The following is a 23190-nucleotide window of genomic DNA, read 5'->3' as shown; positions in this document are numbered from 1 at the left end:
GCTTCACTTGAAGAAAAATATATCACTTTGATAATCAGATATCTATTGGAATGTCAGATCTTCATCTTTATGATATATTTCAGTATAACAGCTTTCAATAGGATTAAGCAACTGATAAGCATACCCTTTTATAGGCTAGAGATGACACCTAGCAAACCCTAATCAATAACGTGTCAAATGGGCCCCTCCCATTACAAGCTTCAATTAAACACAATTGCTTACACTTTAATGATCAACTAGGCCCATTATTAATAGATACCAAAACCCAGTTCAATAAGATCACTTAAGGATTTAACAAATATTGGAATATCCATTAACTCGATTATCTAAAATAGAAAATCAATTAATTAATGTAAGCCCATATTATATGAAATTTCCAACATTCTCCCACTTTGGCTACATTAATTAACTTATTTTTATTTTGAAAAATATTTTGTATTAAAAACGACACTATTGGGTTAATAACTGCAAATTTTGTTTTATGTGGTCACAACTTAAAAAAATAATAATTAATATAGCCCAAGTTGGAGAATGTTGAAAATTTTCTATAATGTGGGTTTACATTAATCAATTGATTTCTATTTTAAATAATTATGTTAATGGATATTCCAATATTTGTAAAATCCTTGAGTAATTTTATTGAACTTTGACGCTATTAATAACGGAACTTTGACATGTGGCAGAGTTCTCGGTTACCAAAAAAAAAAAAAAGGTTTGACAACCAAGAAAAAACCACTGGGGTTCGCCTCCAGTTTCAATATGGAAATGGGAGGTGAGGGGTTCAAATCTCCACCTTCTTAGGGGGATAGGAGTAGGGACGCGTAAGTTTCGAGAAACACCCCGCAAGAGGCAAGCACAAGTCTGTGAGTGAGTGTAGAGTAGGAATGAGTAGGACTGACCAAAAAAAAAAAAAAAAACCAAGAAAAGAAAAGCAAAACGTTCCTTACCAAAAGAAAAAGAAAAAGAAAGTAAAACGTTGTAATTACAAAACGAAAGGGATCGTGTGTGTGTGTGTGTGTGTGGGGGTGGGAGTGTTGACAAGAGATGTTGGGTTGCGAGTCTTTGACCGAGAGAGCGACTTCGCGTGCCATGAAATGTTTGCTGGACAAGCAATTTGGGAGCGTTGGTTGCGTAAACCGCAGATCAAGACCACGGAGAGGAGAGAGGACTCTCCAGGGCAGTCACGAGAGTGCCCGCCATAATTCCCCAGACAACTGTGTATATATATAAAGAATAAAAAGTTGCTTGACAAATTTGTGTCCTGGGTAAGGTAGAATGGCCATCGAAAATGGAGGAACCGAAGAGTCAAGAACCAATGAATCCACCACATCGAGGAGCCTTGAAGTTGAGGTGGCGGCGGTGGCAGCAAAGAGCCCCACCGTGAATGAGAATGAGCACGACTCCAACAAGAGCAACGGAGATGAGAAAGGGAACTCAGTTCCATTCCATAAGCTGTTCTCATTTGCAGATTCTACTGATTTGCTATTGACGGTTGTTGGGTCAATAGGCGCAGTCGGGAATGGCATTTCCATGCCCCTTATGACCGTATTGTTCGGACAGCTGATCAATACAATTGGCGAGAACCAGGCTGACACTGATGTAGTAGATCTTGTGTCCAGGGTAAAATCTCCGCGAGTACGGACAAGATAAATTGATACAAAGATACTCCTTTCCTTGAAAATGAATTTCTTTTGGGGGACTTGCGTTGAGATTGTGAATTAACCTAATTAAATTGTTTGTGCAATCTTCAGATAGCTCTGAAATTTATCTACCCGGCACTTGGGTGTGGTGCATTGGCATTTCTTTGTGAGTGCATCTTGATTCTCAATTTACTTTTAGTTTGGAGTTGAATTCTTTATCTTAGGAATTGAGAAAATTTAATCTCTGTTCCTCCTTTCATTTAGTCAGAGGTATCTTGCTGGATGGTCACTGACAAGCAATAGGCTGCGAGAATAAGGGGCCTGTACTTGCAAACTATATTGAGACAAGATGTCGCATTTTTTGACAAAGAGACTTACACCAGAGAGGTCATCGGGAGAATGTCAGGTGACACAGTCCTCATCCAGGATGCCATGGGTGAAAAGGTCATACTTTCCTTGCGCCGGCGTACTCAGTATACACCTTTCATCCTGGATTTTAACGGATTGCTAGATTCGTGCAGGTGGGGAAGTTCATACAACTCATGTCGACATTTGTTGGAGGCTTCGTGATAGCATTCATCAAGGGGTGGCTATTGACCCTCATCAAGCTAACCATGATTCCTTTGCTAGTGATTGCGGGAGGTGTTACGTCTCTCATAATCTCAAAGATGGCATCTCGCGGGCAAAGTACTTATGCCGAGGCAGCAAATGTTGTTGAACAGATGATTGGTTCCATCAGAACGGTATGTTGCATTTACATAGCTGAATACCAGAACTGCATGCGTGCCAACTAAATCGACACATTTCTGAGAGCAAGACCAATGTCTTGATGTCTTTTTTGCTCTAGAACTCAAATTCAGCCATTGCTCTAATCATTTACTGTAGAGTCCAACTATTATCACATTTTGGTGCGTGTTGCATCCATTATTGGAGAGAAGCGAGAAATCGCAAATTACAGCAAATTCCTTGCGAATGCATACAGATCAGGTGTCCATGAAGGCCTAGCAGCTGGATTTGGTCTTGGAACAGTCACGCTTGTCATATCCGGTGGTTATTCTTTGGCGATATGGCGTGGTGCGTGATATTGCTAGTATGAGTACCTAGAGGGGGGTGAATAGGTATATAAAAAAAATTTCTCAAGCAATTGCACAATACTAGACAGTTGGAGGAAACGATAATCAAAGTAAGACTGAGAGAAGAGAAAATTTAACACGCGGTTTATAGAGGTTCGACTTATATCAAGCCTATGTCCACTCTTCTTCACTGACAGCCTATTGACTGGATTCCACTATGAACAAGAGAGAGGTTACAGCACAGCTTTGCCTTGATTCCACAGTGTAGATGTTCTACCACACCTCCTCAAGATTTCTCACAAATATAGACTCTCTTTCGTATACAAGTATTCGCTCAAAGGATTTGTCTAAACAAAAGGAGCTTCGACTTTAGAATTCTTCTATCACGCACACCTTGAACAACTAAGACAGTCTTCCTTATATACTCCTTTATGCCATCATACCCGTTGGCACTTACCAAAGGAATTCCTCCATTCTACCCGTTGGACGGAATCAATTAGGAAGATTGTTCAAGCTATTAAAGGAACGTGTTGATAGCCCATCAATCCTGTTCGCCCATACAATCGAATCTCGGTTTCCATAAGCGTAACCTTCCAATAATATTTAGGCAATCACCGGATCTTCAATTATCGAATCAATCTTCGATCAATCAAAGGACTCGTTTATGTCTTCTCCAGCCATGAGATCTTCTCCAGTTGATAAGGTTAAATCATCAACGAAACATCCAGTTCGGATAACTTTTCTTCAACGGATTAGTGATCCAATGAGGATAGACTTTGAGTCTTGAGTCGGCTGTCCCAAGGTCTTCGACTTTAAATAACAGAAGTCCGCAAGCCTTCGGACTAGACTGATAGAAACGATTTGTCAACTTCAAAACACTTCAAGAAGATTTCTCCAACAATCTCCCCCTTTTTGATGGTGACAAAACTTTCCCGCAGATTTGGATATCTTTGACTCCGCAAAAACATTTCTCAAACACATATGCATATCTTATAGAGGTAAATGGCTTAACAGAATAACACTAGAATCTGCAACCATAGAAAATAGGTTAGTCTAGTATATGATGAAGCCATCCATAAGATATCAATATTAGTTAATAGAAGCAGTCAAGTCCAAGTCTAGTTCAGTTCTCATCCAGACACAAACCAAAGTCAAACAGATTCAAACCACAAAACAATCCAACAAACAATTAAAAGTTGAATGAAAGGTTTTTGATCAAATCTTGCATCTCTCCCCTTTTTGTCATCATTAAAAAGGATGAGATGAAATTAAGATTGCTTGGGAACGCAGAGACAAGCTGGAAATCTTCCATAGACTCGAACGATGCCTTCCACCTTTTAAAGTCTTCCTTTAGCCGTGTAATCTCCTCACTCTTGGCATTGGCCTGATTCTCGAACAGAGGGCTTGCATTTTATCATTCAATGAACAGGAAGAAGCTTGACCTTCATTCTTCAAGCTTTGAACTTCGCATCCCAAGGCATAAATCTGACCTCGCATCTCCAAAAGAATATCCATGATTCTCGCGAAAATCTGCTCCATTATCGGTTTGAGTACTTGCTTCGGCTCGATCGATGGAGTAAATGCGGATGATGGTAGATCAGCATAATCTTGCAGGTTTGGCGATGAAACTTCATGACCTTCTTCTGGAAATTGAGATGCATAAACATCATCTGGGTCTGCTGGTGAGCGATCGACTCCTTCACTTGCATCGGGACATGAAGACTTCACTCCTTTCTCGATCTCCCCTGTTTCCATGCCCTACGGTGGAGAAGAGTGTTCTTCTTCGGGTTCTCCTTCTTCTCTTCTTTCTTCTTCAGGTCTTTCCTCCTCTGTTTCTTTTTCAGCTTCTATTTCTTCTTCTTCCTTCTCCTCTCGCTTCTTTCGTCATTTGCTCCGATTCTTTACGTGGAACAGACGACTTAAATTCTTCAAAGCCAATGCGAGAGATGGTGATGTCTTCCTCATCATCTTCATCCTCAACAAGGAGAGCTCTTCTTTTCTTGGATGGAGCAACCATGGGCTCCTTCCCTTTTCTTTAGCTGCAGAAGATATTTGATGAGATTTTGCAGAGTCTTCTCCTTGAATTTCTCCAACTCCTTGCTCAGTTCCTTCAGACGCATTTTGGTCACCATTTTCAAACCTACCACCATATGATCGCATGGTCGAACACAAAATATTTGTGGAGGCTGAATATTCAGATGTCTGAATAACTTCGTAACAAGGCTTGGGTAAGGGAGTTGACCTCTGTCCTTCATCATTGCTCTATACATGTGAAACATCACAAAGGTGAGGGAGAGAAAACCTTTTTCCAAAGAGAATGGCATACATCGCTGGCCTCGAACTTGAAACATCGGTCTTGGAAGTTGATTTCGGTCGGAGGCAATTAATCACAATCTTGTGAAGCAAGATGTTGAATGCACCCATCCTTAAGTAGGTGATCTTTTCATCTGTTCTCCTGTCCTTCACCGTTCAAGAGTGGCCCGAGCAATGGAAACTTTGATTGGCTGATATCTTCCTCTTTCGACTTCTAACACATCTCGGCATATTCATATCCACAACATAATCTTGGTCTTTAACGCTGAACGAGAATCTATTCGCATCCAAAAGCTTAGATTTGAATAGAAATATGCAATTAATTCAGCATAGGCCTCAGAGTCGAGCGAACTTTTCAAGTTGAAGATAACTGAACTTTTCCCTCAAGTTCATATTCACAAGATCCGAAAATCAAAATCTACACTCCTAGGGTTTATTACCCCACGCTTCAGCAATTTTGAGTACAGATCCTTTTTCTCCTTTGATCTGAACAAATCTCCCCTTTTTCCTTGATTATCAACCGCAACACCCATTTTCGGTTGGAATTGACTGTATAATTTATCATCATCATTCCCATCTATAGGATTCGGCCCTCGGTCACGAGGATCACTTGGGATATTTGCAAGGGTTTCCTCACCACCCCTTTTTCGAGCAATTCCCAAACTTTTCATTTTTTCAGAAAGATATATTCGTTCCCATGTCCTTTGTCTTTAAGAAAATCATCAATGTAGTTCAAAGGAGTACGAATTCCTTTTAGGGCACGATATAACTAGTAAATATAAGCGGGCTTTTGAACTCTTACGTGGTCATCCTCGATGATTTCTTCCCGTTGTTGATGATCAACGCCTTGAGGACTAGATGGAGGAGAATGACGCTGTTGAGAATGTTGTGGGCTCGCTTGCTGTTCTGGAGTCACTTCATCTTCAGTAAGATCGAAGTGCGTAGGCCCCTCACTCATCCGCCGTGGTCCCCTGCTTGCAATTCTCGAAGACTTTCTTGAAGATGACATCTTTCTCGGTTTTGGAAGATTCCTTGCTTGACTTTCCCGGAAAGATGACAACTTTTTTGGATTAAACGAAGAAGACAAACGGGAATGGAGGATCGATGCTTTCTAGGGTTTTGAGAGAAAAGTGAAGAGAAATCGACAGTTCACGATCGGTTAAAAAGAGGGATAAACGAACCGTCATAAAGGAAATAAAAATATGCCTTTTCAAAATAACTGTCTTTTTCCGCAAAATAGCCATTTCAAAAATAACTTCCCTTTTGAAAATGAAACGATGCAATATTTACGTCAATTAAATATAGCAACAATTTAAACACAAATCGACAATCGTACCTTTTCAAGATGAGATTCAAGAGAGAAAGACTTACGGATCGACGGACGTCAAGACCGTCTTTCGGATAAAGTCTTGTAAGTCGAGTCTGAAAGTCTTTAGACTTTGATATCCTCATACCTCAAAATGTTGAGTCCGGAGCGTATAGACTCAAATTGATTTTTCTCCAAAGGCTTTGTGAATATATCCGCCGCCTGATTCTTTGAGTCAACAAATTGAATTGAAACATCTCCATTTTGAACATGGTCTCTTATAAAGTGATGTCGAATCTCTATATGCTTTGCTCTTGAGTGGAGAATTGGATTTTTGGTGAGGTTGATAGCGCTGGTGTTGTCGCAATTAATCTCCGTGCATGAGTCTTCAATTTCAAAGTCTCTTAGCTGTTGTTTTATCTATAGAATTTGCGAACAGCAGCTTCCCAAGGCTACATACTCGCTTCGTTGTTGAAAGAGACACGGTGCTTTGTTTCCTTGAAAACCAAGACACCGTCCCCGCTTCCAAGCAACTGGCAAGTTCCCGAAGTGCTCTTTCTATCAACTCTGCAACCGGCCAGATCTACGTCTGAATATCCCAGAAGATTAAAGTCTCCCTTCTTAGGATACCAAAGACCGATGCTTGATGATGAAGCAACGTATTTAATGATGCGTTTCGTAGCACTGAGATGGGATTCTCTAGGATCCGATTGAAACCTAGCACGATGCAAACACTCAACAAGATGTCGGGTCTAGAAGCGATAAGATAAATGAGTGAACCAATGATGCTCCCGTACAGCTTTTGATTAACTTTCTTCCCTTCTTCATCTTTGTCTATCTTCAAAGAACTTGACATCGGTATGTCGGTCTTTTTGCACTTTTCCAGTCCAAATCTTTTGACAAGATCATTAACATATTTTTCTTGATAAATAAAAGTTCCTTCCTTCAATTGTTTTACTTGAAGACCAAGAAAGAATGTTAACTCTCCCATCATACTCATTTCAAATTCATCCCGCATAGACTTAGAAAATTTCTTGCACATATTTTCATTAGAAGATCCGAAAATAATGTCGTCCACATATATTTGAACAAGTAAGAAACTTTTGTTCTCCTTTTTGATAAATAAAGTAGTATCCACTTTACCTTTGACAAAACCATTTTGTATTAAAAACTTACTTAATCTTGAAAATGCTAGTACGAGTACCTAGAGGGGGGTGAATAGGTTTATAAAAATTTTCTTGGAGATTGCACAATACTTAGACAGATGGATAATTAAAGAATCAATCGTAAGACTGAGTAAAGGAAAGAGAGAATTAAACACGAGGTTTATAGTGGTTCGGCTTGATTCAAGCCTACGTCCACTCTTCTGCACTAACAGCCGATTGGCTGGATTCCACTATGAACAAAGAGATGTTACAAGTGTTGATCTTCCTTGATTTCTCGATGTAGATGATCTACTACACTCGCTCAAGGTATCACAAAGTATAAACACTCTCTGTGTGTACAATTTCGCTCGAACCGTATCGACTAACAATCAAGGTTCTTCGGACTGGAATTTTTCTATCGATCACACACTTAAAACAACTAGAACGTCTTCCTTTTTATACTCCTTTATGCCATCATAGCCGTTGGCACTTACCAAAGGAATTCCACCAATCTACCCGTTGGTCGGAATCAATTAAGAAGATCATCCGAGCTATTTAAGGAATCTGATGATAGCCCATCAATCCTGTTCGCCCATACAATCGGGATTTTGGTTTCAAGAATAGAACATTCCAAGAATGTTTCGTCGACCATCGGATCTTCTATTGTTCTTAGATAAGAATAAAAAATCCGTAGTGATTCTCCAACTAAGGAATCTTTTCCGGAGGATTTGGATCGAATCCCCAACCATATACTTCGGCCGGATATCCTTCGCCACCGGATTAGAAAGACGTCGGTGAGAATAATCTTGAGTCTTGAGTCTTGAGTCTTGAGATTACAAAGTCTTGAGACTTTAACTATCGATATCCAGACTAGACTGATAGAAATGTTTTGTCAGCTTCAAAATATTCTAGAAAGATTTCTCCAACAATCTCCCCATTTTTGATGGTGACAAAACTTTCTTGTAGATTTGAACAACTTTGACCTGCAAAAACATTTCTCAAGCAATATGGCTAACTCATAAAGATTAATAAACAACCAGACTCTGCATCCACAGCAAATTGGTTAGTCTTTCATGAGTAATACCATATAACAATACTTGATATAAATGCAACCAGTCAAGCATCAAAATCCACAGTCAAAATCCACAGCCAATTCAGTCTCACACTCAAGTTCAAGTTCTCAAGTCATACTAAAAAATAAACATAACCACAAAAGTCAAATAAAGTTTTAAAATAGTTTGTTCAAATTGGTTCTCCCCCTTTTTGTCATCATTAAAAAGAGGGTGAGAAAGAATTCATGTCTCGCTGGGAATGCGCACGATCCGGAATTCTCCCATTGACTGCACTACACCTTCTAGCCTCTTGAAATCCTCTCTTAGATGAGCTACCTCCTCTCCTTTGGCATTGGCTTGAATTTGCAGAGCAAGGTCTTTCATCTTGTCCTCTAGGCTGACTGAAGATGCTTGTCCAGCATTCTTCATGGCTTGAATTTCACATTCCAAAGTGCATATATTTGGCCACGCATTTCCGAAGAATATCCATGATGCGATGAAAATCTGCAGAATTGTCTGTACGTGTACCGGCTTGAGCTTTTTCAGATGGAGTAAGAGTATATGAAGGCGCTTCGTATAGTCTTGCAGATTTGGTGTCGACGTATCACCTTCTTCGTGCAATTGAGAAGCCTGAAATTCTTCCTCGGGTCCGCTGGAGATTGTCTTGGACCTTCACTATTTGCAGCATGAGGTGCGAGACTTTACTTGCTCGCCAACTCCCCGTCTCTAGGACATCCGAAGGGGAAGAGTGATGATCATGCTCTAGATTTCCCTTCTCTCCAGTTCAGCAGCAGATTTTTCTTTCTCTTCTTCAGCTTCTTTCTCCTTCTCTCTCTGCTCTTCTTCTTCTCTCTCGGTTCTTCTGAAATTCTCTCGGGCCGAGACACAGAACGTCTGGTTCTTGTCAGTGCTTGGATAGTAGGATCTTCATCCTCTTCATCTTCATCCTCTAGGATGAGAGATCTTTTCTTCCTTTTTGATGGGGCTCCAATGGCCTCCTTTCCTTTTCTCTTTGAAGCAGACTGAATAGGAGATTTCACTCTGAATTTCTCCATTACCTTGGAAAGTTCTTGCAGACGCATCTTCGTTAACATCTTCAAACCTACCACCATCTTATCACACGGTTGAACACAAAGAGATTGATGCGGTTCAATATTCATGTGTCTGAAGATCTTTGTCACCAGACCAGGATAAGGCAATTGTCCTTTGTCTTTTGACATTGATCTGTACATATGGAAGAGAATAGTGTGCGGTAGAGAGAACTTTCGTCTGTGTTGATCGCGTACATCAACTTTGCTTCGAAAGAGACACGAAGTCTTTGACGTAGACTTTGGTCTAAGACAGTTGATCACAATCTTATGAAGCACAATGTTGATGGCATTCATTCGGAATAAGTAACTTTCTTCTCTCGCGTCCCTATCTTTGACCAGTTCCGGTGTAGTGCGGCAGTGAGACTTTGATTGGTAGATAGCGTCCTCGTTCAACTCTAACTATATCAGCCAACATATTCACATCTACCACGTAGACTTTGTCTCGTACACTAAATGATATTCTATTCGCATCCGAAAGCTAAGATTTGAATAGAAATAAGCGGTCAGATGAGCATACCCGTCCGTAGAGTCAGAGCAAAAATTCTCAAGTTGAAATAAATTCAACTTTTCTCTTAAGTTAATGTTGATGGCGTCCAGGAAGTCAAAATCGACACTTCTAGGGTTTATCACCCCTCTTTTCAACAGCCTGGAATATACTTTTTCTTGATCCTTGGATTTGAACAAATCCATCCGATTTTCTTTCACCTTTGCCACTCCCATTTTTGGTTGAAATTCAAGGAACATTCTGTCATCATCGTTCCCTTCAATTAAATTTTGTCTGGCATACGAGGATCACTTGGAATGTTCGCAAGTGCTTCCTCTCGCTTTTCCTTTCTGGGCAATTCCCCATTCCTCCATTTTCTTCAGAAAAGATACTCATTCCCATAATTTTTGTCCTTAAGGAAGTCATCTATATAATTCAATGGAGTACCTGTGCTTTTCAACGCACGATAAAGTTTATACAAAAAGGAGGGCTTTTGAACTCTTACTGGGTCGGCATCCTCGATTATCTCTTCTTCCAGATCATGACTTGCACCTTGTGGGGCAGGAGGCGATGAATGACGTGGATGAGAACGAATCGGACTTTGTCGCTGACTTGTTAAGTCTTCTTCCTCAGTGAGATCGAAGTGAGTTGGTCCCTTCTCCATTCTTTGTGGTCCCCTGCTTGCGATTCTTGATGATTTCCTCGAAGAAGACATCTTTCTTTGTCGATAGGAAGATTCCTTCACTTGCTTTCCCAAGTAAAATGACCACTTTCTCGATAACGAACAAGCGGAGAAACAAAAGACGGGAGGAGAGTGCCTTTTAGGGTTTTGAAGATTGGGGAAAAGAACAACCGTATATATATATATAACTCAGTTTTGAAAAGGGAAGTTCAATCGGTGCAAGGAAAGTGAACGATCACTTTTATTCAAAATCAATAACTGCCAAAATTATTCTTTTAAAAAAAATCTCCAAATTTCATTCGGATTATAGAATAACTGAATAAAAGATCGTACCTTTTCGAGTTAAAATAACTAAGTGAAAATTCGTACCTCTTAGATGAAATACAACTTACGTCTATAGCCACGAATGTCTGAGTCGAGAATTTAAAGTCGAAAGATTAGAGTCTCGAGTTGGTGAGTCTCTAGACTTTTAACTTCTTCAGGCTTCAAAATGTTGAGTCTTGAACGGATAAGGTCGAATTGATTTTTCTCCAAAGGCTTTGTGAATATATCCGCTAGTTGACTCTTTGAATCAACAAATTGAATCGAGATTTCTCCATTTTGAATATGATCTCTAATAAAGTGATGTCGAATCTCAATATGCTTTGCTCTTGAATGAAGGATTGGATTTTGGTGAGATTGATCGCACTTTGGTGTTGTCACATCTGATTTCGTGCATGAGTCTTCAATCCCAAAGTCTTGTAGCTGTTGTTTTATCCATAGAATTTGTGAACAGCAGCTTCCAAGAGCTACATACTCGCTTCGTCGTTGAAAGAGCTACGGTGCTTTGCTTCCTCGAAAACCAAGACACCGTTCGTTTCCAAGTAGTTGACAAGTTCCGGAGGTGCTTTTTCTATCGACTCGCAACCGGCCAGATCTGCATCCGAGTATCCTAGAAGATTATAGTCTCCTTCTTGGGATACCGAGACCGATGCTTGAAGATGAGGCAACGTATTTGATAACACGTTTTACAGCAGACCGAGATGAGATTCTCTCGGGATCTGATTGAAACCTAGCACAAATGCAAACACTCAACAAAATATCGAGTCTAGAAGCGTAAGATAAAGAAGTGAACCGATCATGCTCCTATACAGCTTTTGATCTACTTTCTTCCCTTCTTCATCCTTGTCTATCTTCTGAGAACATGACATTGGTATGTCGGTCTTTTTACACTTTACCAATCCAAACCTTTTGACAAGATCATTCGCATATTTTTCTTGATGGATAAAAGTTCCTTCCTTCATTTGTTTCACTTGGAGTCCAAGAAAGAATGTTAACTCTCCCATCATACTCATTTCAAACTCATCCCGCATAGACTTAGAAAATTTCTTGCATAGACTTTCATTAGATGATCCAAAAATAATATCGTCCACATATATTTGAACAAGTAAAAAGCTTTTGCTTTCCTTTTTGATAAACAATGTAGTATCTACTTTACCTTTGACAAAACCATTCTGTAATAAGAATTTACTTAGTCTGTCGTACCAAGCTCGAGGTGCTTGCTTTAAACCATACAATGCCTTTTTCAGTCTGAAGACTGAGTCTGGCTTCTTTGGGTCTTCAAATCCAGGTGGTTGTTCCACATAAACTTCCTCATGGATGAATCCATTTAGGAATGCACTTTTGACGTCCATTTGGAATAACCAGAAATTTTTATAACAAGCAAACGCAAGTAATAGACGAATAGCTTCTAACCTTTTACCGGAGCGTAAGTCTCATCATAGTCTATTCCTTCTTCTTGCGTATATCCTTTGGCCACGAGTCTTGCTTTGTTTCGTACGACTTTTCCTTCTTCATTCATCTTGTTCCTGAATACCCATTTGGTTCCAATAACAGTTTTACCTTTTGGTTTAGATGTCAATTCCCAGACATCATTGATGTTGAATTGTCTGAGTTCTTCTTGCATAGCTTCGATCCAGCTTTCATCAGATAAAGCTTCTTCTATGCTTTTTGGTTCAATTTCAGAAATGAGAGCCACAAAGACTAGATTCTTCACGCCTTTTTGATCCGTGCGGATTCCTTCATTGATTTCGCCAATAATGAGATCTTCAGGATGACCGGATTTATGCTTCCATTCTTGGTTGTTCTGCCTAGTTGATGATCTCTTTCTTTATTTGAATCTTCATGAGCTTCTTGATGTTGGACTTCCAGAGACTGAGATGCTTCTTGAGTTGTAAGCATTGGAAGGTCTGGAGTAGGTTCAGACTCTTCATACTGAGTCTGACTGGATTCATCTTGCATTGAGTCTTGGAATTTAACATTCGTTGATTCCTCCACCGAATGGCTTTTCTTGTTGTAGACTCGTAGGCTTTGCTTGATGTAGAATATCCAAGGAAGATGCCTTCATCCGATCTTTCTTCAAACTTACCAACTCGATCATTTGCATTTTTCAAAACAAAGCATTTGCAACCAAACACATGAAAGTATGAAACAATAGGCTTTTTACTTTTGAACAATTCATAGGGGTTTTCTCTAAAATAGGTCTTAAAAAGACTCTATTTATAATATAGCATGCTTTGTTGAGACAGCTTCCGCCCAAAATCGTGAAGAAATTTTGCTTTCAATTAAAAGTGTTCTAGCCATTTCTTGAAGAGATCTATTCTTTCTTTCCACAACTCCATTTTGCTCGGAGTATATGGAGAGGAAAACATATGATTAAAACCAGATTTATCACAAAATTTCGTAAAATCTTGATTTTCAAATTCACTTCCATGATCTGTTCTTATGCTTGAGATTGCACATCCTTTTTCATTTTGAACCTTTTTGGCAAATTTTTCAAAATACGAAAAGGTTTCTGACTTACTTGTAAGAAAATATACCCAAGTATAGCGGGAGTAATCATCCACAATTACTAGGCAATATTTCTTACCTCCAATGCTCTGGGTTCTGGTTGGTCCGAAGAGATCCATATGAAGCAACCGTAGTACATGATTAGTAGAAACATGGTTTATTTGCTTAAATGAATTTCTTACCTGCTTTCCCCGAGAATGCATGGAGTGCATGAATCGACTTTTGGTATGGCAATTTAGGTAGACCTCGAACAAGCTTCTTTGATGAGATTTTGGCTAATTGTTTCATGTTGACATGGCCAAGCTTTCTGTGCCATAAGACTGCTTCATCTTGAATTGAGATTAGGCATTGTGCTTCATTTGGTTTTACATCAAGGAGGTAGATATTTCCATGCCTTCGACCCATGAAAGACTGAGTTGAGTCTTTACTAATTCCGGAACATATGCCTTCGTGAAAGGAGATCTTGAAACCAAAGATCACACAATTGGCTAATACTTAGAAGATTGTAGTTGAGTCCTTCCACTAGAGAGACATTGCTTATTGTGAGATTTCCAATTTTCACAGCCCCAAATCCCACAATGCTTCCTTTGCTGTTTCCTCCAAATGAAACTTTTCCACCATTCACTTGAACAAGCTTTATGAAGCAATTTGAGTCTCCCGTCATGTGTCTTGAACATCCGCTGTCAAGATACCACTTAATTTTCTTTTGACAGAGACCTGCATTCAAAAGAGAGTCTCAAGCTTTCTTTGGTACCCAAATTTTCTTGGGTCCTTTGACGTTAGTAGAATAAGCATTACTAGGCCATACTTTCTTGACAGGCTTCCAAACCATAGAACACTCTTTTTCAAAATGATCCCGACTTACACTTTGAACACCTTAGAGCACTTCGACCTACGGACTTTACAAAGACTTTCTTGAAATGATTTTTGTAAGCCTCTTTTGACGGTCTTTTCTTAATTCTTTCTTTTACTTTTGGAAAATCAATCAAAGGAATTGTTTCTGCTGTCATACCCAAACCGACTTGTTAAAGTAAGGTCTTTGACCGAAAGAACTTTTCAAGTTTTTCGAGACCCTATTGAAAATTTCTTTGAAATATTTGATAAGTCAGTTTTTAAGAAAGCATTTTCTTTTGAAAGTTTATCTTCATTCTCCTTAAGAGTAGAAATATTCAAGTCTAAACTTTTCACTTTTTCTTCTAAAATATTTTCCTTTTGTTTTAAGACTGAGTTTTCCTTTTTAAGTTCGGAAATCCTTTTAGAGAAGTCTTAAGACTAAAACATAGTTCATCAATGTATTTAGAGACTTTGACAGGGATTTTATAATCACTTACCTCAAATTCACTGTCTGAGTCTGATCCAGAATCTGAGTCTGATTGTGCCATTAGACACAGGTTGGCATATTCCTCATCACTTTCTTCACACTCAGTATCGCTCCAAGTTTCGGCTTTGAGAGCTTTTCGAGACTTTTCAGCTTTTCCTCTTTTCTTCTTCAGAGAGGACAATTTGGTCGATGTGTCCCTTTTTCTTACATTCAAAACAAACTACATCTTTGTTTGGTTCCTCATTATCAACAAACTTGGTTTGTTGTTTCAAGACTTTGTTTCCTTGAGTTGAACCTTCTCCCTTTTCTATTCAGCTTTGAACCTTCTAATCATAAGAGCAAGCTCCTCATCGTCCGCATCTTCTTCGAGTCTCGTATCATCGAATCATCGTTAGATTTTAATGCAATGGATTTCTTACCTCTTGGATCTTCGTCTTCATTAATTCGTTCCACTTCATAAGATCAAGAGTTCCAATCAGCTCGTCTACAAATAATGGCATAATTCTTTGCGTCTCTCTTATTGAAGTCTTTATATGATTCCAATCCTTGGAGAGTCCACGCAAGAACTTGTTCACCTTCATAGGATCAGAAATTTTCTGTCCTTGATTCTCAAGACCATTGACAATATCTCGTAAAACGACTAAACATGTCGGTTATAGATTCTCCTTGTTTCATTTTGAAGGCTTCATATTGACCAAGGAGAATGTTAATTCTGGTCTCCTTCACTCGGTCTGTTCCTTCATAAGTGATATGTAATCTGTCCCAGACTTCTTTTGCTGTATCACAAGAAGATATTCTGTTATATTCAGTTGGTGATAAAGCACAATATAAAGAGTAAATTGCTTTTGCATCGAGTGCTTGTCTCTTGTTTATCTCTTCTTGAGACATTCCGCTGGTTTCAACAGTTTCTTTCCCTCTTTCGGATGCGATGCAGCAGTAGGAGTAATTCCTCTTTCCACCACATCCCATTCCGGAGGATCCTTTGATCGTAGAAAAGCTTTCATCTTGTTTTTCCAGATGTTGTAATCCTTTCCATCAAAGTAGGGTGGTCTGGTATTGCTTTGCCCTTCCACCAGCCCTGGTGCTAGCATACTAGCCATGGATCTTTTACTGAGAAGTAAAACACTTCAAATAAAGTAAGAACACAGGCTCTGATACCAATTGAAAATGCTAGTACGAGTACCTAGAGGGGGGTGAATAGGTTTATAAAAATTTTCTTGGAGATTGCACAATACTTAGACAGATGGATAATTAAAGAATCAATCGTAAGACCGAGTAAAGGAAAGAGAGAATTAAACACGAGGTTTATAGTGGTTCGGCTTGATTCAAGCCTACGTCCACTCTTTCGCACTAACAGCCGATTGGCTGGATTCCACTATGAACAAAGAGATGTTACGGTGTTGATCTTCCTTGATTTCTCGATGTAGATGATCTACTACACTCGCTCAAGGTATCACAAAGTATAAACACTCTCGTGTGTACAATTTCGCTCGAACCGTATCGACTAACAATCAAGGTTCTTCGACTGGAATTTTTCTATCGATCACACACTTAAAACAACTAGAACGTCTTCCTTTTTATACTCCTTTATGCCATCATAGCCGTTGGCACTTACCAAAGGAATTCCACCAATCTACCCGTTGGTCGGAATCAATTAAGAAGATCATCCGAGCTATTTAAGGAATCTGATGATAGTCCATCAATCCTGTTCCCCATACAATCGATTTTGGTTTCCAAGAATAGAACATTCCAAGAATGTTTCGTCGACCATCGGATCTTCTATTGTTCTTAGATAAGAATAAAAAATCCGTAGTGATTCTCCAACTAAGGAATCTTTTCCAGAGGATTTGGATCGAATCCCCAACCATATACTTCGGCTTCGGATATCCTTCGCCACTGGATTAGAAAGACTGTCAGTGAGAATAATCTTGAGTCTTGAGTCTTGAGTCTTGAGTCTTGAGTCTTGAGATTACAAAGTCTTGAGACTTTAACTATCGATATCCGGACTAGGCCGATAGAAATGTTTTGTCGGCTTCAAAATATTCTGGAAAGATTTCTCCAACAAATCTGTCGTACCAAGCTCGAGGTGCTTGCTTTAAACCATACAGAGCCTTCTTCGGTCCCGAAGACCGAGTCCGGCTTCTTTGGGTCTTCAAACCCTGGTGGTTGTTCCACATAAACTTCCTCTTGGATGACTCCATTTAGGAAGGCGCTTTTGACTTCCATTTGGAATAACATGAAATTCTTATAACAAGCAAACGCAAGTAATAGTCGAATAGCTTCTAACCTTGCTACTGGAGCGTAAGTCTCATCATAGTCTATTCCTTCTTCTTGCGTATATCCCTTGGCCACGAGTCTTGCTTTGTTTCGTGACTTTTCCTTTCTCATTCATCTTGTTTCGAACACCCATTTAGCTCCAATAACGTTTTACCTTGTGGTTTGGATGTCAATTTCCAAACATCATTAATGCTAAACCTGTCTCGAGCTCTTCTTGCATAGCTTCAATCTAGCTTTCATCATATAAAGCTTCTTCTATGCTTTTTGGTTCAATTTCGAAACGAGAGCCACAAAGACTAGACTCTTCTCGCCTTTTGGATCTGTGCAAATTCCTTCATTCATTTCGCCGATTATAAGATCTTTGGGATGACCGGACTTATGCTTCCAGCTTACTCGTTGATCCGTCTGGTTGATGATCTCTTTCTTTGTTTGGATCTACAAGAACATCTTGAAGCTGGTTTTCAGTCCGAGATGCTTCTTGAGTTGTAAGCTTTGGAAGATTCGGGCCGGAGTTCGGACTCTTCTTGATGAGTCGACTTGATTCATCTTGCGTGAGTCTTGAAATTTGACATTCATTGACTCCTCCACAGACCGGCTCTTCTTGTTATAGACTCTGAAGGCTTTGCTTGATGTAGAATATCCAAGGAAGATACCTTCATCGATCTTTCTTCAAACTTACCAACTCGATCTTTTGCATTTTTCAATATAAAACATTTGCAACCGAATACATAAAAGTATGAAACAATAGGCTTCTTATCTTTGAACAATTCGTAAGGGGTTTTCTCTAGAATAGGTCTTAAGAAGACTCTATTGATGATATAACATGCTGTTGAAACAGCTTCCAGCCCAAAATCGTGAAGAAATCTTGCTTTCAATTAAAATAGATCTAGCCATTTCTCAAGAGATCTGTTCTTTCTTTCCACAACTCCATTTTGCTGAGGAGTATATGGAGAGGAGAACACATGATTAAAGCTAGATTCATCACTAAATTTTGTAAAATCTTGATTTTCAAATTCACCTCCATGATCTGTTCTTATACTTGAGATAACACATCCTTTTTCATTTTGAACCTTTTTAGCAAACTTTTCAAAATACGAGAAGGTTTCAGACTTACTTGCAAGGAAATATACCCAAGTAAAACGGGAGTAATCGTCCACAATTACTATGCAATATTTCTTACCTCCAATACTCTGTGTTCTGGTTGGTCCGAAGAGATCCATATGCAGCAACCGTAGTACATGATTAGTAGAGACATGATTTATTGGCTTAAATGAATTTCTTACCCGCTTTCCCGAATACATGGAGTGCATGGATCAGTCTTTTGATAAGGTAATTTGGGTAGTCCTCGAACAAGCTGGTTTGATGAGATTTTGGCTAATTGCTTCATGTTGACATGACCAAGCTTTATGTGCCATAAGCTTGCTTCGTCTTGAATTGAGATAAAACATTGCGATTCATTTGGTTTCACATCCGGAAGATAAATGTTTCCATGTCTACGACCCATGAAAGACGAGTAGAGTCTTTACCGATTCCGAACATATTCCTTCTTGAAAGAAGATCTTGAAACCAATCACACAATTGACTAATGCTGAGAAGATTGTAATTGAGTCATTCCATTAAGGAAACATTACTTATGGTGAGATTTCCAATTTTCACAGTTCCAAATCCCACAATACTCCTTTGTCAAGTTTCCTCCAAATGAAACTTTTCCACCATTTACTTGAGCAATCTTTATAAAACAATTTGAGTCTCCCGTCATGTGTCTTGAGCATCCACCGTCAAGATACCACTTTACCTTTTTCTTGACGGTGACCTGCATTTAAAAAAGAGTCTCAAGCTTTCTTTTGTACCCAAACTTTCTTGGGTCCTTTGGTGTTAGTAACATAAGCGATTAGCCCATATTCTCTTAACGTGTTTCCAAACCATAGGACACTCTTTTTCAAAGTGATCCGGACTATTGCATTTTGAACATTTTAGAGCATTTCTACCTACAGATTTTACAAAAACTTTCTTGAAGTGATTTTTGTAAACCTCTCTCGAGAGTCTTTTCTTAATTCTTTCTTTTACTTTAGGAAAATCAATCAGGGAATTGTTTCTTCACATACCTAGACCGGACTTATTGAAGTAAGGTCTTTGAGCTGAAAGAATTTTCTCAAGTTTTTCGGACCTATTGAAAATTTCTTTGAGATATTTGATAAGTCTGTTTTTAAAAGAGCATTTTCTTTTAAAAGATTATCTTCATTTTCTTTAAGAGTGGAAACAATAAGTCTAGACTTTTAACTCTTTCTACTAAAACATTTTCCTTTTGTTTTAGAGCTGAGTTTTCCTTTTTCAGTTCGGGAATTCTTTTGAGAGAAGTCTTAAGACTAAAACATAATTCATCAATATATTTAGAAACTTTGATAGGAATTTTAATATTACTTGCCTCAAATTCACTGTCCCGAGTCGATCCAGTCAGTCCGATTGTGCCATCGACATAGATTGGCATATTCATTATCACTTTCTTCACACTCTGTGTCACCTCCAGTTTCGGCTTTGAGAGCTTTTCGAAATCTTTCAGCTTTCCTTTCTTCTTCTTCTGAAGAGGACAGTTGGGTCCGATGTGTCCCTTTTTCTTACATTCAAAAGCGGACTATGTCTTTGTTTGGTTCCTCATCATCACCAGACTTGGTCTGCTGTCTTTGAAAGCTTTGTTTCTTTGAGTTGAACCTTCTTCCTTTTCTATTCAGTTTTCTAAATCTTCTTATCATGAGAGCAAGCTCCTCATCGTCCATATCTTCTTCAGAATCTGTATCATCAGAATCATCATTTGATTTTAATGCAATGGACTTCTTACCTTTTGGATCTTCATCTTCATTGATCCGTTCCACTTCATAAGACTCGAAGAGTTCCAATTAGCTCGTCGACGATAGTGGCATAATTCTTTGTGTCTCTCTTATCGAAGTCTTTATGTGATTCCAATCCTCGAAGAGTCCACGCAGTAGCTTGTTTACCTTCATGGGATCGGAAGTTGGTTGACCTTGATTTTCAAGACCATTCACAATATCTCGTAAAACAACTAAACATGTCGATATAGATTCTCCTGGTTTCATTCTCAAGGCTTCGATTGACCGAGAAGAATGTTGATTCTTGTTTCCTTCACTCGACCGTTCCTTTATAGGTGATATGCAATCTGTCCCAAACTTCTTTTCTGTACCACAAGAAGATATTCTATTATATTCAGTTGGTGATAAAGCACAATATAAGGAGTAAATTGCTTTTGCATCGAGTGCTTGTCTCTTGATTATTTCTTCCTGAGACATTCCGCTGGTTTCATCAGTTTCTTTTCCTCTTTCAGAGACTGATGTAGTGGTAGGAGTAATTCCTTTTTCTACAACGTCCCATCCCAGATGATCCTTTGATCGAAGGAAAGCTTTCATCTTGTTCTTCCGATGTTGTAATCCTTTCCATCAAAGTAGGGTGGTCTGGTATTGCTTTGCCCTTCCATCGCCCCCGGTGCTAGCATACTAGCCATGGATCTTTTACTACGAAGTAAAACACTTCAAATAAAGTAAGTACATAGGCTCTGATACCAATTGATATTGCTAATATGAGTACCTAGAGGGGGGTGAATAGGTATATAAAGAATTTTTCTCAAGCAATTGCACAATACTAGACAGTTGGAGGAAACGATAATCAAAGTAAGACGAGAGAAGAGAAAATTTAACACGCGGTTTATAGTGGTTCGGCATATCAAGCCTACGTCCACTCTTCTTCACCGACAGCCCTATTGACTGGATTCCACTATGAACAAGAGAGAGGTTACAGCACAGCTTTGCCTTGATTCCACAGTGTAGATGTTCTACCACACCTCCTCAAGATTTCTCACAAATATAGACTCTCTCTTTCGTATACAAGTATTCGCTCAAAGGATTTGTCTAAACAAAAAGGAGCTTCGAGACTTTAGAATTCTTCTATCACGCACACCTTGAACAACTAAGACAGTCTTCCTTATATACTCCTTTATGCCATCATACCCGTTGGCACTTACCAAAGGAATTCCTCCAATCTACCCGTTGGACGGAATCAATTAGGAAGATTGTTCAAGCTATTAAAGGAACGTGTTGATAGCCCATCAATCTGTTCGCCCATACAATCGGGATCTCGGTTTTCATAAGCGAACCTTCCAATAATATTTAGGCAATCACCGGATCTTCAATTATCGAATCAATCTTCGATCAATCAAAGGACTCGTTTATGTCTTCTCTAGCCATGAGATCTTCTCCGAGTTGATAAGGTTAAATCCTCAACGAAACATCCAGTTTTGGATAACTTTTCTTCAACGGATTAGTGATCACAATGAGGATAGACTTTGAGTCTTGAGTCTAGGCTGTCCCAAGGTCTTCAGACTTTAAATAGCAGAGTCTGCAAGCCTTCAGACTAGACTGATAGAAACGATTTGTCAACTTCAAAACATTTCAAGAAGATTTCTCCAACAGTGCGAAGTTGATATTGGACAAGGGATATAATGGAGGCACAGTGATTAATGTGGTCGTGGCAGTCTTGACTGGTTCTATATGAGTTGCACTCAAATTGTCCTTTTTCTTTTGGGTATTTGTTCTCATGGTTCAATTCCTTATTTACCCTATTGAAATTTAGAAAGCTTGATCATGGATTTTCTTTCTTTTTGTTCCTCCTTTTTTAGGGCATGGTGCGGACGTTCATTAGGTCTCTTGGGCAGGCTTCTCCATGCATGAGTACATTTGCTGCTGGTCAAGCTGCTGCATATAAGATGATCAAGACCATCCACAGGAAGCCGGACATTGATTCATTTGATACCAAGGGAAAGAAACTAGACGACATTCGTGGAGATATAGAGTTGAGGGATGTTTATTTCACTTATCCAGCCAGGCCCGATGAACAACTATTCAACGGGTTCTCCCTTGGCATCCCAAGTGGTACAACTGCAGAGATTTAATGATCCGCAAGACAGTGAAGTACTTATCGATGGGATCAACCTTAAAAGAGTTTCAGCTTAAATGGATCAGGAGCAAAATTGGGTTTGTCAGCCAGGAGCCTGTGTTATTTGCTTGCAGCATCAAGGACAATATTGCATATGGAAAGGAAGGCGCCACGCTTGAGGAGATCAAAGCTGCTGCAGAACTTGCGAGCGCGGCCAAGTTCATAGACAAGTTGCCACAGGTATAAATATAATGCAACTCCATGATCTATGCATCGGCTTTCTTCTTTTCTCTGGCCAAACAATAATTTCTTTCCTTACCTTCTCGATCTTCATGATTTTGTAACTTTTGACATTTATGCTCCGTTCGTTTCGGAAAATAACTTCCGGGAAAATATTTTCCGAATTTCCGGTGTTCGGACGGAGGAAAATAAATGGTCAAGGAAAATGTTTTCCGGTCAAAGGAAAATTTCTCCATCAAATCGTGGAAAATGATTTCCTCTTTTGAAAAGAGGAAATCATTTTCTAGAGGAAATCATTTTCCCATCGCGCGCTCTCGAGCGATCTTTCATTACTCATCTGCCATTTCTGCCCTCTTTCTCACAAAACCTAGGGCTTCTGATCTCGTCCTCCTCCTCCTTCGACGCCGATGATTAGCAGCGATGAGGCCGGCGGTGCTGGATCTCCCCCTCACGAAGCCCTGGGTTTCTGATCTCGTCCTCCTCCTTCGACACCGATGATTAGCAGCAGCGGAGCCTCCCCCTCGTCTAGCGGTGCTCAATCTCCGCGATGTGCCCTGCTTCCTCTTCACTGCTGGTCAGTTCATACTCTTCCATGTGTAGTTGTCTTCAAGCGGCATATGCACGGATTGAAGTGTCCTCATAGATCTCTCTCCTCTTGTTTGCATGTATAGAGGGTTTTTGGGGGAGGATTCCATCGATCCTTCGATTGAATGTGTGTTGGGGAGGAGGAGGAGGAGGAGTAAGACGAGACCCAGCGAAGATGCAGCAGCCTCCGCAAATGATCCTCGTGTTTTCC

General features: G+C 39.5%; 1 protein-coding gene across 1 annotated transcript; it reads left to right on the top strand.

Annotated features, from left to right (window-relative positions):
* Window positions 1-1275: 1275 nt before the first annotated feature.
* Window positions 1276-22170, top strand: LOC104434408 (ABC transporter B family member 21-like). The gene is made up of 4 exons (XM_039298687.1): window positions 1276-1620; window positions 1944-2084; window positions 2162-2383; window positions 21898-22170. Exons 1-4 carry the CDS (start codon window positions 1276-1278, stop codon window positions 22168-22170), a joined length of 981 nt encoding a protein of 326 aa, XP_039154621.1.
* Window positions 22171-23190: the final 1020 nt, after the last annotated feature.

This window comes from Eucalyptus grandis, chromosome 1 (assembly GCF_016545825.1).
Source record: "Eucalyptus grandis isolate ANBG69807.140 chromosome 1, ASM1654582v1, whole genome shotgun sequence".
NCBI classification, from domain to species: Eukaryota; Viridiplantae; Streptophyta; class Magnoliopsida; order Myrtales; family Myrtaceae; genus Eucalyptus; species Eucalyptus grandis.
This window is presented reverse-complemented; position numbering and strand designations above follow the sequence as displayed.

What these genes read in the sequence shown, in the direction of transcription:
- LOC104434408 (XM_039298687.1), top strand. Translation starts at nt 1,276, where the DNA reads ATGGCCATCGAAAATGGAGGAACCGAAGAGTCAAGAACCAATGAATCC. An exon ending in TAGTAGATCTTGTGTCCAGG is followed by an intron (nt 1,621 to 1,943) that starts GTAAAATCTCCG and finishes GACAAGCAATAG; the next exon opens with GCTGCGAGAATAAGGGGCCT. An exon ending in TGATTGGTTCCATCAGAACG is followed by an intron (nt 2,384 to 21,897) that starts GTATGTTGCATT and finishes CTCCTTTTTTAG; the next exon opens with GGCATGGTGCGGACGTTCAT.